The sequence below is a fragment of the Lytechinus variegatus genome, chromosome 2, assembly GCF_018143015.1.
Source record: "Lytechinus variegatus isolate NC3 chromosome 2, Lvar_3.0, whole genome shotgun sequence".
Lineage (NCBI taxonomy): Eukaryota > Metazoa > Echinodermata > Echinoidea > Temnopleuroida > Toxopneustidae > Lytechinus > Lytechinus variegatus.
In genome coordinates, this window is record NC_054741.1 from 9,620,455 (window position 1) to 9,640,058 (window position 19,604).

A 19,604-nucleotide genomic window follows, 5' to 3' on the forward strand; every position below is an offset into this window, starting at 1 on the left:
GGGGGGCACTTACATGATGGAACGGACATTGGGGGAAACCGGGGAGGGGGGGTAGGCCAGGGAGTCTCCTCCCGACTCCCTGATTTAAGATTTAGTCCCTTTAGTGGGCTTTAGTCATCTACTCAGGTGCCGTTGCATAAAAATTTTGCCAAAGAAAAACTTTGGCAAACACCATAGTTTCAAAAATTTTATGGCAAAAAAAGTCTGGTTGTCAGTTTTTTTAAGATTTGAATAAACTTGAACGAGGATGCGCCGATATCAGCTGCTAAATAGGACAAAATGTAAACTTCAGTAAAGTAAGAACGACTTTTATTATTCACTCACATGTATTGATATTTATAATTTTGATCATTCCAAGTCGATGAAATATTTGCAAAAATATCTTTGTATTAATTTGAAACACGATTGGTATCGTAATTATGAGACTCACGATGTTTTGAAAGACGTTTCATTCGTTCTGCTTTGTGTTCGCAGTAGTCAGCGTCTTTGCCATGTCTATTGCCCCCGGAGCTTCGGCATGGTAATGTGACTCTGCGGGTTGCACTTGCGGCTCTAGCAGCTGCTCGGGGGGGGGGGGGCACACTTCCATTCACGGGTGGATACCATGCGCGACCAGACCATGCCCATATGGGGTCTCGAAAAGCACCCTAAACACGTAATTTCCATATTCTGAAAATGTACCCCTTAACAAGTATTGGCGTGTGAAACCCTACCCTTAACAAGTACAAAAGTCAAATGATGATAGTACTTTCAACATGTTCAAAGTACTCATTTTGACTTTTTTCCAAAAGACTCTTGGCAGAAATGAACCCCTAACATAATAACCTGGCCTAACCTAGGCCTACAGGAATGTTTTATTGTTACGGGTCCTTAGGTCGTCTGCTTTACCTTATTTGGTTTAGTACGACCCCACCTTCTACACCTCGAGCAAATCGGACTCTAAACACGAAGTGTTGGGGCAAAAAGGACATCCTTTATAAAACATTTTAATTTTGTTTTATCATCCCCGCAAATTCGACCCTAAACACGTAATTTTCCTAGCGAAATAGATACCCTTTTTTCATTATTTTTGTGTTTTTGACACCCTTATCACGTTACGTACGTAACGTGCCCTATCGTAAAAAAAAAGACATCCTATTTTTACATGTTTTTTTGGTAACGCATGGTATCCAGGGACCAGTCGTCAATGTAAGTGGCCCCCCCGGGTAGCTGCTTCGGCACATTTGAAAGATTTTATCTGTCAGTTGATTGTATTGGCCATTGTATTTCTATTGCTTTGATCATATATTCTGACTTAAGGCGTATGTCATTAAATTTGAGTTTATACCAATTTGAATAAAAAGATTATTGTCATTATCGTGATATTGGGAACCACCGTTCACTTCATACAGCAGCGCTTTATTCAGTCACACGCACGGTTCCCTATTTCCACCTCCATTCACTTTGTACACAAGTGCGCGTACACAAATCTACGAGTGGTTCCCAAAACCACGATTTGGCCTTGATTATTTAAAGAATTCAGAATCAGACAAGCATATTAAAGCTGAAAATTTGTATCCAAATAGGCCTACATTTTTTTTTAGACATTTCATTTAAGATTTTATAGGTGGCGATGACATCACTCACATTTTTTTTGGCATGGTAGCGGGCTACTGCACTGCGCTACGCTACATCGTACAATTCCTACTGTCAAATAAAGAATGTTATATAACGCGCAAAGCTTTACGAACAAAAAAAATCCGGGACTGGTGCAAAAAGCACACATTATGAATACACGCAGTGCTTCGCGAAGCACTGTGTGTATTCATATGCGTGCGTTTTGCGCCTGTCCTGGATTTTTACTTAGATGAGCAGTATTAATGACGTCTGGGCATATTAACTAATATGGCCAACAATGCCTGCTAGCTCGGAGTAGGGCGACGGACAGAAGATGCCTTGATCAGCAGCGAGAGGTTTGAATCCAAAGAATTCAGAATCAGACAAGCATATTAAAGCTGAAAATTTGTATCCAAATAGGCCTACATTTTTTTTTTTGACATTTCATTTAAGATTTTATAGGTGGCGATGACATCACTCACATTTTTTTTGGCATGGTAGCGGGCTACTGCACTGCGCTACGCTACATCATACAATTCCTACTGTCAAATAAAGCATGTTATATAACGTGCAAAGCTTTACGAAGAAAAAAATCCGGGACTGGTGCAAAAAGCACACATTATGAATACACGCAGTGCTTCGCGAAGCACTGGGTGTATTCATATGCGTGCGTTTTGCACCTGTCCCGGATTTTTACTTAGATGAGCAATATTAATGGTGTCTGGGCATATTAACTAATATGGCCAACAATTCCTGCTAGCTCGGAGTAGGGCGACGGACAGAAGATGCCTCGATCAGCAGCGAGAGGTTCGAATCCAAGCTCCAACCAGAAGTAAGAAAAAAAAAGAAGAAAAAGAGAATGAAAAAAGGGGGTTTTGGAGAAGTATTTTTTAAAATTAGTGGAGGGGACATATGGAAGTCTTTCCTTTTTTTTTGGGGGGGGGGTATTTATTTATTGTTGGAAACAATTCATCCCTGGATAGGGAGCTCCAGCCCCCGAAGCGGGCCTGAGCCCAGGAGTCGACCTTGCAAAACAGGGAGACACTGGGGTAGATTGGGGAAACAGAAATTATGCACTTACCACAATATGATGGTCTATCGTGACACAAATCCTGACATCAAGGCACAGACTGGAACCTCAAAAAAACAAAATATAGCCTCGGTCTTGATCAGTCATTTTTTCTTTTATTTTGAAAGAAGGAGATGTATCGCGAAAGAACTTTTTGTTTTTTTGAGGTTCCAGTCTGTGCCTCGAATCGATGTCAGGATTTGTGTGTTACAATAGACATTCACCCCTGCATTCAACCATATAATCGTAGTAAGAGCATAATTTCTGTTTCCACATTCCAATAAGATTACGATTGAGACGCCAATATACCCCAGTGTCTCCCTCGTTTTAGGGGCCGGAGCTGCCTGGGTTACCCTGAATATTACCGCACCTACCATATTGGTAGTCTCTTTATTGTCAAATGTGCAAAAAAATACTGTATCATGCTAATAAAAGAAACTATAGAAAAATAAAAGTCATATTTTCGCTGTGCATACAAATACACAATGTCTGTTTTCATTTTCCCCCACTTTTCTCATTTCTTTATTAGCAAAGTTTTACAGTTTGAGCTAGATGGTCAAATTGCAATTTATATTTTCCACCATATTTTTTTGAACCATAAGCCTATTATCTTGCCACAGGATTCAAATGAGCAAAGCACAGATTGAAGATGTTGAATGAATTGAGTATCAGAGGGACGCAATACATCTTGACCTCACTGTCGAACAGAGTGATACAGAGGTGCACATTATGCAGTACGAGGCCTTCTTCAGTGGATAAATGGCAGAGTCCATATCGACAATTCACCCCTACTAGGCCATATTGTGTGAGGCAGGTAATTTATCCAAACCTGGTAGTAAAATGAAATCTCGAGGTTCAAGCAGAAATATGAAGAAAAGCAGGTTGCTGAACAAAATTATGAATAATCAAGTAGAAGTCCAACGGAGTATATTTAAAAAAAAAGATCACCAAGTCTATGCTCATCTTGAATTGGCAATATACATTAAAAGTTGATTCTACAAAGGGAAGGGATAGGCCAGCAACCATCAGATGTGTCTTAAAAATTTAAGGTGTGAATTGATTTTGTGTTACTCCCCAATTCCTGTTTCTCCAAGTTGTAGTAAAAAAATACATTGTATAAAATATTTTGATTGGTCCTCAGAAAGGAAAAAAAATAGGTGAAAACTTTGTTAAACTATTGCATTGTAATATTTTTTGTGAATCAAGCAAAATGTACAAATTACTATTAATTTGCATAGCTGGGACTATATACATTGAGAAAAAGAAATCATTGTTTGTCTTGTATTTGATTTACACAATAATTTACAATACAGCGGAGTGGAAAGTATAGGCACGAATGAATATATTCAAATTTATGTCTGATCATAAATTTTGAATAGAATTGAACATTAGATCCAAAATTTCATATTGAAGCAACAAACACCCAGGCTTGTTTTTCTAAGGCCATGGTCATGGGAGCCCTCTTGAATGGCCTTGATTCCCCTCTCATTGGCCTTTTTTTCATTCCACATTTGTGGGATCATACAAAAATGTGGAAAGTGGCCTTGCCCTGAAATAATGTCAAATTTTAAAAATCTGTAACACTAATTTGTGTTTGCCTCTTTGATGGTTCTCATCTAAGCCCGGTCAGCAACTGGATGAGGGTGTCTTGTCTCGAATCATGGACATAGATGTAGACCTAATTGTGATTTTAGCTCAATTTTTTTTACCTCTTTGCATTTGATAGTTTTCTCAAGTGATATTTAGCTATGTATCTAGCTCTTTAAATATATTTGTAATAAAGAAAATAATACTTCTATTGTCATTTTCCATTAATGATCCTTTACGATAGAAGTTTCCTGATCAGAATGTGATCTGTCATCGATGGTTCTCTACTACTACGAGGGGCACTCAACAGAGAAAAGCTGTTACAGAGAGAAAGTCAGGCTCAGATGGACAACAATTAACTATAGGAAAGAGAGGTAAATAGCCATTCTTGACAACTTCATATGCTCATGGGAATCTCAATTTCTCAAACTTGTGATTTTATCCTTTTTATAAATTAATTTGTAAAACAATTTGTTTTGCTAAATCAAATGATGATGATGATGATAAGGACGACAACGACGCCGCTGCTGCTGCTGATGGTCACATGGTGGTGGAAAACATTTTATGAAACAAGACTTGAGGGCCATTTTATATAGCTGTTTCTAAGTTATGAAGTCTTAAAACATTTTTGACAGCCTTTTCTTGTGTGGCAATCATTTTTGTTTGTGTCAATTATTAATGCTGGAAGTTGATATTTGTAGGTTATTATTGCTTGTCTTTCTTTGCATTGAAAGCATCTGAAAGCTAAGTTTATTTGTTGATATTTGATTAGGAATATACAGAATTTATCCTCACTATTAAAAAAAATGGAATATTGGTGTCACGTTTAGCACAAGACTAGGTTACAAGTCCAACATAAATATGTGTGTACTAAAACCTAGAACAGCTTTTTGAAACTTGCTTTTTCTTTAGACTGAATGCAATCTAGAATAAGTTCTGTTGCAAAACTCTTGGGCCAAAATTTGATGTCAATCTTTGATAAAATGATGTATTGTGGATTATTTTTTGGTTTAAGTTTTGAATGGCATTGTAACACCAATTTATCAGTCAAATTTTTTTCCATCTTATCTACCTTCATTCACTGTATATGTTAGTTATTCATAAGATGCGGTAATTTGCATTCAAGCACATTTTGGTTAAGACTTGATTCAAATTTTGTCCAGATATCTTTTTAAATAAAGAAAATCGCATGATATATATATATGGTACTGCAATTATGTTAATTTGATACCAAATTTGTTATGATTAGACAAATATTTATGAAAATATGGTTAATTTTAACAGTTTTGGCAAATGGAACATTTGTGTTGAATTGCCTAATAAGTGTATGCAAAATTTCCACCCCAACTCATTTTTTTCCAGTTGCACAAACATCCAAGGATGCATCCTATGCAGGTATCATTGTCTTGGGTGTTGGAATCACAGGTAAATTTAATTCACAGGGCAAGTTCATCCCAACAATACATTCACCATATACATGTATTTGAAGATACATTTGATTTGAAAATGTCTATTTCAAATTTTGAATGAACTTCATGGATTTTACAGTGGAGACATTGTGGAAAGACACACATTTTTAAATCATCTGATAACTGATTTCCAAAATGACCCTCATGACATTTGAAAAGTAATAGATATGCCTAAATGTAATTTTCACATAGAGTTTGGTTGATAAGTTTAAGCATATGTACAATACCTTTTTCTTAAAAAGTCATGGTATTTTGAAAAAAGGAGGAGTGACTTAATTTGTGTGTGGTTGTATCTTATTTAGAGTTGAGAAGTTAGGCAATTTTAATAATTGATTTCTTTATCAGGGATGCAATTTCTAGACTAAAGTCTGAATTCAGACATTTTCCAATATATTTCTGGCCACTTTCATGGAGAAAATGGTAATTCTCGATGATTTCCATACTTTTTTTATCCTCAGTAGCATTCCTGTCTTTATTCAGTCATGGACATTGTTTTTGTTTTATTTTTCTTACACGTGACAGGGCTTATGTTTTACACATTGGGGAAAGAGCTCTTCTCATCAGATAGTCCTAATGGTATTTACACAAAGGCCTATAAATTGTGTAAAAATAATGTAGAGGTATGTATACTACAGAACTTAAGAAAAAAAAAACAATGGCATTGAAATAAATAGTAGTGTCCATGTAGTGGGTGGATGAAAATAAAAATCAAGGATTTTACACGAATTTTGTAATTTCATACGGAATCTCAAAGTTCAAATACTTGCAATTAATCAGGAAGCCATTACCATTGATATTGGCATGCAAAATTTCAAATGCACAAGAGAATAAGGGAAATCACAATTTCTTGATGCATGTATTCAAATAGCACATGAGCAAAATGTAAACAAACGTCGAGTGAAACAGAGGTATAGAATTGTTTTAGGGTAGAAGTATTAACTCTGTATGACACTTGATTGGACCATCAGTTTTTCATGGTTGAGTGGTCTAAGGCGAAGTCTAAAGCTCTACGATATAATGACACAGGTTTGAATCCTGCTATTGATGGCTAATACTGATTTTAAAAATACATGTATAAATTAACCAGCTTTTTTAGTGCTTGATACAGAAATAGTTGAAATGTCTTCTGATTGTGAGAGGATTTCAATGATATCACTTTGCCTTTCCAAATTACATCCCGGGTCTGATGGCCAAATGTCCATTAACAAAAGAAGTGAGAAATATAATTCCAAGTGAAGAATGCGGTGGTCCTTGGGTGAAAACTCTTCTGAGTGCAGTTATTAATAATGAGGTTTCTTTCATTCTTGCTTAAGTCTATTGTTCCCAACTTGCTTATTGTTGCTAAGTAAGAAAACATCTTTGGCCCATTTCATAAAATTTGTTAAATAACAAATTTGCAATAACAGATTTGGGCAACTGAAACAATTGAATTTTATTGGTTTATAGTGAAAGTGATTAGAAATTATTATAATAAGTTTGCGTGAAACATTCTCCTAGTTACAATATCAAAAGAAACAGTTGAAGCATTCCTTGGATGTACATATAAGTGCATGAATATATTATTGGCTACTATCAATGAAGTCTGGATCAGTGGGTACACAATGGAATCAAGTTGAACATAACAAAAGCATTGAATTGTGGATCACCTCTCCTGTGTAGGATGAAAAAGAAAAGGTCAAAGGTATTTGATGATAGAAAGTACAGCTATGCTCGGATAGAGGCCTTAATATTTTTTGTTATAAAACCTATACTTAAAGGCAAAGTAATTGAGTTAAAAGTATTTTGAAATGCTTTGACTTAAGTTTGTTTGTTTATATGATAAGATAATTGTTTTAATAATTTGTGCTTTGTCAGAAATGAGGAATTGTTCATTGTAAGACAAATAATGAATAAATAATCATATAGGCATACGATGGATAGAATAATCAAGTGTGACGTCTTTTTAATGAATACTGGGATAGAAATAATTCTTATCTTTTCTAGGCTATTTTTTCCATATTAGCAACCAGTTCTTTCATTTCAAGTGCTCCTTTTCTTTGTGCAACCAGCTATATTGTAATGCAACTACTATCATTCTGCAGTATGTAGAATTTTGATTTTTGAGATATTCTTGATTATTACCTGAATGGGGCAATTTGGAGACATGATACAAACGCGTATTTTGTCTGTCTAACTGATTAACTCAACATAAACTACGTCACAATGGCTCGGTCAGTGATCAGCTGAATGACGAGTGACCATAATATTCGTACACTCCTCCTCCCCGAAAAGAGTAATTTTCCTACTGCACCTACGTACAATAATTAGCGGTCCATAATATCCATATTCCGAGCTCATCAATCCCCAGCGCATTTGTGGATGCGTACAAAGAGATACGCTTCATAAGGATCCGCGCACCAACAATATACGTCATAATAAAGACAACGCTGGATCCGAGCGCTTGTAAGTACATCATAATGGTAAAGTGCAGAATTGACACTAGAGGCTTGACCAAGGCAAGTTCAACATTTTAGTTATATAATCTATCAATATGTTAATTTAATGTACCAAAAAGAGTTGAACAGGTAATAATAATAATATTGACTGGCGTTACTTTTGGGAGATACCAAAAATATTTCCCTCACTAGACCCATATTGCCCTCGTCTTCGACAATAAGAGACTAGTTTGGGAAATATATTTGGTATCTCCCTCAAGGCCAGTCAATATTATATAAATATTGTTTATGGTAGATATTGGTGATCTTGTTGTGAATCTAAAATAGATGGTCAGCCCAAAGCTTTCTATTTTAGGGGAAATTTGGGGGTTATTTAGGGGCAATTAGGGTCATCATGAGGGCAAAAACACCCTCATGTATTTCCTGCATTGTTGCTTTGTCCCACATATACACTTTTCCTGTTCTTTATCTTAACAGATTCAAGATGCACTGGGAACACCCATCAAAGGATATGGTGAAATGACTAGGAGGAAACGTAGACGGCATGTAAGGTGAGATTCAAATCACCCTCTATCTGAATATCTTTCTTAGACCAGGGCGCTGTCGTAGAAATGGTTACGATTGATCCAACCAACCTCAACTGTATGGAAATCCATACCATAATTTCTTCTACTGTATAAAATTTGCACAATCTCCATAGTAAACAAAGAGAATCACACTGAATCTTCACGAAAACGATAAATGTGTGCATATATATCAGAAAATCTAGAAAATATTTTGAACAAATTTGCATTGTAGGTGTTGACGTTGCTGGCCGTCCATAGTTGTGATTGATCGAATCAATTGCAACTCTTTGTAAGATGGGGCTCAGAGTCATTATGTTTATTTTATAGATTATTTAACTGCATTTTTTAACATCCATTGCCCAGTATTTCTGCTCCGTTGAAAACTACTAAGAAAAGGAAGAAGACTCCTTTCATTCTGGAAATTTCAGTTGATGTTAGACTTTCACTGTTTTACTTGGGACCAGTTACAAAAATCATCATTCTTGTAGGCATAAAAATGCATTTATGCAAACAGATAATTCAAGAATAAGTAGTAGAAGCAATGATTATGCTTTTGGATTTCTTTTCTCAATTTTCAAAAGAGAGATCAAATTAGTTTCAAAATGGAATTGCAGGGCATCTTGGGTAAAGCAAACATTCAATGACTTACCCAATGACTTCATTTTAAAACTGATTTCTAATCCTTTTTTCAAGTCAAGAAAAGGAGCCAACTCTCCACCCAGGTGTTAAATGGGTTCCCGGAAGGATGTGAAAGTCAATGTGATTAGATTGGCATGTGTGCACCGATAAACGGGTGCCTGGCCAGGATACTCCCCAGGCAGGGAGTGGAGATGGTACACTTAACGTGTGGAACAGTGATGTATCCTATGACCGGGGAATGATAATTACAATGTAAAGCGCTTAGAAACCAAAGTATGAAATCATTGCTATTATTATTGTTGTTGATGTTATTGTTATTAGCAAAATAAGCTCATAATCAATGATTTGGGGGCAAAAAACTCATAGGTCATAGAAGTAATTTTAAACTTTACAAGTTGGTATGTAATATATTGTAGATCTAGCATTGGCAGAGGTATAAATTTTGACTGTGTGCAGTCGAGAATCCATCTATTTTTTATTTTATTTGTTTGGCAGCCATCTTGAGTACTCACAGGAGGGTGTTAACTTCATGAGAATGAAATTCTATTTAGAAGGACCAGAGAGGAAAGCTACTGTACACCTAGAGATGAAACAGGTAAATAGTCATATATGGAAATTACCCTTGAGAAAGATGATCAACATAATTCATGCATAGTGCCAATAAAGTTTGGCTTTTGATGGGCATTCTGTAGCCACTTGAATGTATCAATATTCATGGGATTGACTTCAATGGGTGATTGATTCACCCCCCCCCCCCATCCCACGCTCTCTGCTGTTTTATGGCTAAATTAAAAACAATCAGATGTCCAGAATACTCAAGTGCTTGGCCTTGAGGGTGATTCCATCAAGTATTATATCTGACCTCTATACTACTGTTCACTCACCGACAAAAGGAAGCAATTCTGTGGAATATGCGTCTTGGTAAATTAGGAAAATGTGTCAATGTTTTATGTCGAAGTATATACTGTTACTTGCTTTTGAAACGTTTATATTTCAGAAATTGTGGGCTATGTGACTCCATTTCCTTCAGCATCATGTAGAGCATACATGAAATGCCCCAGTTCAAGAAAAAAAGTCAGTTATTAATAAAATTTGGAGTTGCTTCCTTTTGTCAGTGGATGGCAGTACAGTATACTATACATGTATGTTGAACCTTCCTTTGATCCTTCTGAAATGACTTGTTTTCTTTTTTCCACTCTACATGAAAAGTTATCATGCTCATAAGCCAGTGAAGTGGCAAGTGAAAGAAAGGTTTATTTATATTTTTTCTGTTTTTTTTTTTCAATTGCAGAATGAGAGTGGGCGATATGAGTACAGGTATCTGTTTGTTGAACTTGACGGCCATCCCAAACGAACAATCATTCTCGAAGATAACAGATAAGGCAAGAGGACAATGGACAAGTATGGGAAAGCTCCACCATACACTAAATGTTTTCAAACTGTGGATATGCATTGTCATGATATGTCTTCCAGTGTCTTTTTATAATGACAGTCCAGACTTTTTGCATTTACTACAGAGAAACTCTTTACAACGCACCAATTCCTTTGAAAGTGCAAGTAAAATCACAATGGAGAGCTTTTGTCGAAAATTTGCAATATTGCAAATTTGCAATTGATCATCTGGTGCAAATCTTTGGTTGATCTGCTGACCCAATTTACCAACTTTCGACAAAAGCCTCTCAGCTTTCCATTTCAATCGCATTTTCAAAGGAATCAATGTGTTGTAGATAGTTTCCCTGTAGTAAATGTGAAAACTACCTATTGGCAGTCCTGGGGGAGGTAGTAGGTTTTTGCTACTTAATATTGTCGTACAAATGTATGCTTGACCACTGTATTCAAAACCACTTTGAAACATTACTTTTTTGTTCATTTGTCAAACTGATACCCATTTCACATAATTCCATATTTTTGTTTTCATTTCACCCTCTTATTGCCCCAATCAAGGAACACACTCTATGCATAGTTCCATAAACTTTCCTTTTTCCCATCTTTTTTGCCTTTTTTTCTTCAAAACATGAAGAGTTTGATAAGTTTGACACCCTAAATGCATCACTTGCACATATTATCTTAACCAGGGAAAGTTCCCCCTTTTTTCTTAGATTATCTGGTCATGCCTGTGTATAACAACATAGCGAGTAGCATGAACTCTCCCTCATTTCTCGTCATAACTATTTATGAAGGGTAGAAATGGGACATACAGCTGCAGCCATGTCGGCTCAGTCATTTTACCATTGATATTTTCATAGCTAAGAGAGAAATCTAATCTTGGTAAAAAAAAGTGATTCATGTGATAGTACAAAAGACAAAGATGTGAAGAAATACCCCCAAAGAAAGACTGTAAATTATTGTCAAGGTTGGAAACAAATCAGATCTTATGAAAGTTATGGATGTCAAACAACATCACCCTGGCTTAATCCCGACATCCTTTCAAAGCACCCAAGCATTTCAAGGAATGAATCATGCCAGGTCCTCTGTACCTCACCTGGGTTGAGTGCAGCACAGTTGGTCAAGTTCTTGAAGAAAATAAATGTCATGGGTGCTAATACTGCTGAAATCTATGTTAAACCCAAATTAGATGAGCTGTTTAGGAGATCAATAGTGACAAAATTAGAGGGGACAGCTCTTGCACTTGCCATGTACTTAATATAACATTAGTTTGCAGTTTACTTCTATCGAAATTTTCTCTTTGGATCAGCAATTAACAATCAAACAATAAAAAAAAACATTTTAGTCATTTCATGCATTATAGGAACGCGGGAGCAAAGATTCTATTTTCAATGGACACTGATACTAATTTTATTTACAAAAAAATCAAATTATGTTGGCTTATACCACTTTTCTCTATTTTATTAACATGACAATTCAATATTTTTGTTTGTAATTTCAAATGTGAAAATCATGCTCTGATATGTCCATCTTCATCTGATGTAAAATGAAAATGAATTGTGGTTTAACTCAAAATTTTTTAAGAGTGTATACCATTTTATAGCAATCAAATTGTTATATTCATAAAAATATTAAGACGATATACCCATGAAATGTATTTACTCTTTGTGTATACAGCATGGAAAGAGCGGAAGGGAGAGAGGGGGGGGGGGGGGGGGCGGGGGATGCGACGTGAGGGGGAGGGGGTGACACATATAGGTGCAAGAGAGAGAGAAAGGAATATAGAAGGTCATTTTCAAACAAAAGTGGACATGGGGTGAAAATTAAAACTTGCTAGAAATCATTAGGCTTCAATGTTTTTTGAAACTAGACATCTTAAAGTATATTTTTCCATTTCATTTACATAAAATTATTAATTATGTCTTGAGATACAGTGAATTATATGCAAGGGAAATTAAATGTTACAAAATGTTGATTTTTGCACTAAAATTCACATATTGCCTATCACAATATAAAATTTGTATTAAAAGCACATTTGTTGGCAAGATACAAGCTGTGTATTGTATTTAACTCCTAAAAAGCAAAAAAAAATTCTGTGAAGTGTTTTTCTGAAAAAAAATTGGGTTTCAAAGTTTTCAAAACTGGTTGTCGTGTCACTCACGTTTTAAATGCAAAAAGTTTTCTAGAGCTGTGTATTCTGAAAATTAATTTATCCCAGTACTGGAGCAAATACAGTTTATCTGTACCTTATTGTATATAAAGTAACTTGGTCCAATGTGTTAAGGTAAAGCTAAAATTAACAGTCAAAGTTGTGTCGTGTCACTCACAATGTCGTGTCACTCACGAAATGTCGTGTCACTCACGGTATTATATTGTGTATAAAAAAGGACATCCAGTAATTTTTGAAGCGTTTTACCAGGGATACAGTCAAAATGTTGTTCCTGACATCATTTAGGCCTATTTTAGGCTAATAATTTCCTCTATCTTCCTAATTTTACTCCTTTTTATGGAAATATTGAATTTGACATTGAGTTCATCTATTTTCTCTCCTCTCCGTGGTTGCCTTGGTTTAAAAAATCCTGACAATTTACCATTGGTGTGAAGACTCGGATTTTTTGGTGAATGTACTGTGATTAAGAATATTACAACATAATCAATCAACACAAAATTATGAATGTATCAAGAGAAAAACCACTATACTTAAGCAATGGACATATTTACAATGCATAAAGTGTTGGTGATGGTTCAAGTCATACCTACAGGTATACTCGAACATTCTCTGTTTCCATTTACAGAAATAAGCAGAAAGTTCACCTTTCTTTTGAGTAATGTTATTTCTTTGTTATACTCAGCTAGAAAAGTCACAGATCCTTTTTTGAAATTTGCAGAAATTTTATTGGTAAAGTAGTGTACATGAGATATAAGAGATCACCATGAACACCAAACATTTTTTCAAATTCGGAAAAGAAAATATTTTTCTTTTCCTTCTGATTGATTAAATCAACCTTTTCATTTGCCATAAAGCTTGTATTCCAGGACATGAAAAATTTGCAAGAAAACAAACATTTCAGGTGAGAATGTACTGAGATTTGATAGAACATTTTGGATATTGCTTGAAGCAGCTACATGCCAAGTTCAAAATCATTATTTGTTCGGCCACCATTCATACCGCTAGTGATTAACTACATGTAGGGTCTGAACAGCAAACTACCGTAAGTGGGCCGATGTGTGTTCAGAGCAGATTTGCATTTACACATATTCATTACAACAAAATGATGCATGTTCATGTAGGTACCAACAAGTCCCAACCGAGACCGCATTTTGATTTGAGCAACTTCGGATGGTTTACCATGTACCAGTAGATCATTTTTTTTTTGGGGGGGTACCCTGATAAGAACAGAGCTGGACCTCGAGGGAAAGCTATTGAGGTGTAAAGGGAGCCTGGTTGGGATGTTGAATTGGATTTTAGTGTGACATCCAAGGGCTTAGAAAAGGAAAGGCTAATGACTTGTAGTTGTTATGTAATAGTAGCAGACTGCAAGAATCAGGTACTGACTGCGTCTTTCACCTTGTGGCTTTCCCTGGATTCCCGTGGTATGGTATATGATCAAATAATTAGCAATGAAAAGGCGCTTACAAATTCCAGCAAAAAGCATAGCTCTGAATTTTGGTACAGTGCCTACATATGTACTGCCTTGGGAGGGTCCACATACAAGCAGTGTTCAGGAGAAAACCTATGCTTGTTGAGTTGAATTTCCAATTTTCTCAAGGCGATTTGCTGATAGTCCATCTGAACGTGATTGTGGTTTGGTACCAAAAAAGACATTTAAACTGCCATGTCCTATTTGGACAATGCCTATAAAAATATTAAAGGAGGATAATATTGAAATCCAATATTTCAAGAAAAGGCAGTCATACATGACATCATTGGCTTCCATACCATGCCAGATGATGCAAGTGACTATTGAGAATACCTTTCTTACAAGGAAAAATTATTCCATCCGTTGTGGATGCTGAATTGTATAAACCTGTAAACTTTCATATACAGATAGGGAGAAAGAGTTAAAGTTTTGAATGATATCAGGCCACAAAAAGAATGTTTGAGTTGATGTCAATGCCAAGACCTCATAACACCTCCTTCAAGTGCCCCCTCCTCCTCTAAAGAGGAGAGTGGTAGAAGCCCTAGTGTGACAATGTGGTATGGTATAGGGAATGTGAGTTGATGGCCATAAACCAAGAATAAAACATCAGGATGACATATTATGAACTTAAAAGAAAGCAGTTATTATGTAATTAAGCTTGTATTTTGGTTAATGGTATTTTGATCTTCTACATCATGCAAAAAATATTTTCAATGTTGAGATAAATGTTGTATTTTTGCATTTGTCGTGTCACTCACGTTTTGGATGTCGTGTCACTCACGGTATATAGGAGGGTACCATTTTCCATAGAGAAGGTTTGATTGATTTTGACTATTTGTGTTAGATAGGTACACTATTTATGTCCATTTACTGGTACTCACAGTACTCCATGACAACTACTTGGGCACGAATTCAACCATATGTGTTAGTGGTCAGAAACCCATGTCCAAAATTTGTCGTGTCACTCACGCACCGTTTTTTAATCATATCTACTAAACGAATTGTTGAATTCAAATCAAACTCGTAGTGGCCCATGCCAGTCCTACATTGTATATAATATAGTAGTCATGATTGATTCATAACCTTTAAGTTTGAAGATATGAGCCCTTAGACCTCTCCGATTGTCGTGTCACTCACGTTTGAAAATGACTAGAAGTAAAAGATGGTAAGAGAAGGAGAGATGAGAGAGGGGAAGAGGAAAAGTAAAGAGAAGAACTAGCATTAACCCTATCTAGGCCGGGGTATTTGGGGAGTTCCTATGGCCGGGGGGGCTCCCAGGCCCCCCCCTAAGATCTCGGCCGTCTACCGCACGGTCGCGCCGAAAATTGGCACGCGGGTTGCCTGGAACATAATATACAAGATTGTATAGTAATTTATTTCATGCGAATCGCTATTAAGTGATTATGCTAATTTATGCGTAATTAGTATGCGAAATCATACTTTTTCCTCTAACTCCCTAAATAAAGCTCCAAATGTACTAATTTTTGGTATAGAAACTCTTTGTGGTGTCCTTAGCAAGTGTACATGAAAAAAATTGTGATATCAAATCATTTTCTTATGTATTATATTGTTTTTTGCAATTTCTTATGTATTTCTATGTTTTTTTTACCTTTTTTTTCATTGTTTTTCAATAAAATTTGTTGGGGACTCTTCTGTGATCATAAAAAGCATAAAATGAATACATTTAGACTAGCAAAACTAAAAATAATCATACATTTATGAATTTTGGTTGAAAACACAATTTGCATTGACTTTGTACACGAAATCACATTTTTGAGCAATTTTCGGTCTGACATGCACTTACATAATTATGCGTAATTTCGGAACCACGTACCCGGGTGAAACAAAATTGGTCTCAAAAGTTGCGCAAGACTTGAAAGTAAAAAGTCAGTGAGCGGCGCGGTCAAAAAATTTCACACGGCGAAAATATCGCGCGATTTGTTGAGGGGGGGGCCTCCGAGGCCCCCCCCCCGGCGTAGATAGGGTTAAGAAGAGAAGTGGTAGATATTGGATAGTTCCATGTAGTATTAAATTTATCAAAAATGATCTCTCATTGACCACTTTCCATGAAAACTATATGACATAATGACATTCCACAACTTAGTAAAAGTAATTAGAATTTCACAGATCAATGGTCACAATTCATGCAATGCTCTGATGATTCTTAGGGGAGCTTCCTGTATTGTATGTGTTTACAGAGTGTAATATTACAGGAACCATATCTGAAGACAACCCATTCATGCTTTGCATTACTCTTACCTTTTATATTTCTGAACAACTTTTTTTAAGAGGAAGAATTACAAGAAGAGTGAGGGTGGAAACTGGAAAAATGGTGAAATAAGGGAAAGAGAAAAAAAAGAGAGAAAAGAGATACCATGCAGATGAGAGATGGAGAAAAGGGAAGAGAGAGATGAGATGTGGAAGAAAATAGATGCGAAAAATAGAGGAAAGAATCACAATTGGTTAAAGCCTCTGTTCCACTTTGCTGATCTTGCTGCAATTTGGCAAACCTACAGATCATACAGGGGGAAAATGAACCTGTTAACAGGGGAGGGAGACAATTACTTTGCACAAATAAAATTAAGTTAACTTAACGCCCACATTCTGCTAATAGCACATCTGGAAAGATCAGATTGTGCTCCTCCCACTTCCCGCTTTTCCTACAATTGAAAATGATAGTTTGCTGATATGAATAATTACTTATTATCCTGTCCTTATTGCTATACTGCTCCTGATTTCAACCGGTTCATATCCTGCTCTCTGTTGATCTAATGATCAGGGTTTCAGATCGTGGTATTGGAATAGCCCCCCTCCCCCCAAGACACCTATTTTCAGGTTGCCAATGGCACCATTCATCGAGTATTGATACACATCCCTTTCAGCTTCTGTTTTTCTGAGAGAAATGGGGGGGGGGGGGGGGTAATTTGATAATAAATACAATTTGCCCTTGTAAAATTCACCTTGCTCCTCTCTTTGACTTGATAATTTCTCACACAAACCACTTTTCATCACAATAAATACATTAAAAAGTCTGAAACAAGATATTCCTTCATCGGTTTAATAATAATCATATAACTTAAAAATAAAATGAGTTACAATGTTCTTTTCATCAAAGCAATTGATATAAAATGAAACCAAGATCCTAATCATGATTCTACACACACTTCAATATACCATAAGGTTAGGCCTGTATAATTCCTTCAATGTAGATTTACACAACAGAAAAAAATGAAGGTATATTTTATAAACGATCCAAATTATTGGATTAAACAATCACTCGCAGATAGTGGTCAGTAACACAAACTGTTGTTAAGTTGACTTCTGAATTCTGTTACTAAAATACTACATACATGATAGAGATCACATTGCATGAACAACCTGTAATTACAAACATCTAACTAGCACACAATAATACACTGGTTACTAATCCAGATACAATGTACAACTAAAAGGAACATATTTAGAGACGAGAATGCACTCTCAACTTTGTATTTTATTGCAAATTCATTTTGCATGTACCACTTTAATCTTAAGAGTCCATTGCATCATGCAATCCTTGACCTTTGCTCCAGTGACATGCTCTGCTCTAAATTCCACACTAATGGAATGACCAACTTCAACCCTTGGTTTAACACTATACCTGGGGGGGGGGGGGCACTCAGTATATAATGCATAGTGGGTATGTGCCGCGGAAGGGACCCCCATTTTTACACTCAAATTTCCGTTCCGAGGCATAGCATTTTTGTCTTGTTGAGAAAAAGAACAAAGAAAGCCGCTCCAAGGCATATCATTTTCTTCTTATCGAGAAAAAAGAAGAGAGAAATCCGCTCCAAAGCTTCGCATATTTTTCGTTACGCTGCTCCGATCGCATCGATCTGCTACAATGAGCTGCCATTTTGGTGAAAAGCGGCCGCAGAGCTCACCCGGCGGAGGCCGCGCTAGCTGTATCATGCATGCATGACCATTCCATAGGGATGCATACGCACTCACACGCTGGCGATCCGTTCCAAGGACCCCCGTTTTCACAAACATTTGTCGTTCCGAAGCCCGTTCCGAGGACACTCCTTTTTACAATAAGCCCGCTCCAAGGCCCCCGTTTTTTGTTTCGCCCGCGGCACACCCCCACCACTTTTTTGGTCGAGTGCCCCCCCCCCCCCGGACTATACCCTACCATAAACCTAACATAAAACCCTATTGCAACCCTAACCCTATATCTTAGACGAAAGCAAGCCTAGAGCAATTGCCGCAGGAGCATATGTCGTGACATCCCATTTAATGACACTAGCCAAGAAACAAACTGTACATTTATTTGATGCTATAATTCACTTGAAAGATGAATTATGTATCAAGCAGTTGACAGACATTTAAACTTTGGAAATGTTCAGATTGCATTTACTTGGGCAAGTTAATTTAAAGAATCTCTTGGTGTTGATAATTTACATCCCTGCAGCATGCTTTGTGATAAATATGGTTCTTTCAACAAGAACAAACAAAATACACATTGTAATTCACTATTTCAAAACATAGCTTTTCATTTTCTTCTGTTTGAAGAAGGTGGGTATTAAGCACCACTTTAGGTCTTACTTCGTAAAACACTCCCAGATATGAAAATAATACATTTTAAATGAATATCAAATTTCTCCTGAGTCAACACATTTCTTTGACCTCAATGTATTTGACTCAACAGGTAACAATACCTGTTTTAATTCTTACCTTCAAATTAGATATTGAAAATAAAAAAATATGAAAACTATACCCTGATGGCCTGTGATAGCTTATACACACTTCAACATCATGTTCTATCAACAACTTCTAATATCAGAACAATAATCACTTTGCCAGTACGGTTGGAATCCTTGGTTACAACTGGCTGCTGAGTCTTGTTAATATTGTAAATTATCATAATGGTAAAGTTAACATATGAATAAGTCTTGATGCAATAAGATCCAGACAAGTGCATTTAAAATGTCAACACTATCAAAGTGCAAATTGATATAGCCTTGTGGATGACATAAACATTCATCAATGAAGATATCATAAATCAAACTTATGGTATCATTCTTGCAAGATATGAGGTGAATATGAACTTTCATTTCATATTAATGAAGAGGATTTCTTGCACATAAGTTTAACTGTCTGCACAATGATTTGATATTAATAAATAAAGAGAACAAAAAAAATTACAAAGGAATTTCTGAAGTATTGGGTAAACTACA

At 36.2% G+C, this 19,604-nt stretch overlaps 1 protein-coding gene across 2 annotated transcripts; it reads left to right on the forward strand.

Annotated features, from left to right (window-relative positions):
* The first annotated feature begins 224 nt into the window (after positions 1–224).
* LOC121407259 (mitochondrial import inner membrane translocase subunit Tim21-like) lies at positions 225–12,156 on the forward strand. 2 transcript variants are annotated; one of them, XM_041598236.1, is made up of 8 exons: positions 225–296; positions 3,286–3,479; positions 4,497–4,626; positions 5,615–5,677; positions 6,244–6,341; positions 8,634–8,707; positions 9,857–9,956; positions 10,653–12,156. In XM_041598236.1, exons 2-8 carry the CDS (start codon positions 3,315–3,317, stop codon positions 10,740–10,742), a joined length of 720 nt encoding a protein of 239 aa, XP_041454170.1. In that variant the 5' UTR covers positions 225–296; positions 3,286–3,314; the 3' UTR covers positions 10,743–12,156. The 2 variants fall into 2 exon arrangements, with proteins under 2 accessions (XP_041454170.1, XP_041454171.1); XM_041598237.1 differs by having other exon boundaries at positions 4,500–4,626.
* The last annotated feature ends 7,448 nt before the right edge of the window (positions 12,157–19,604 follow it).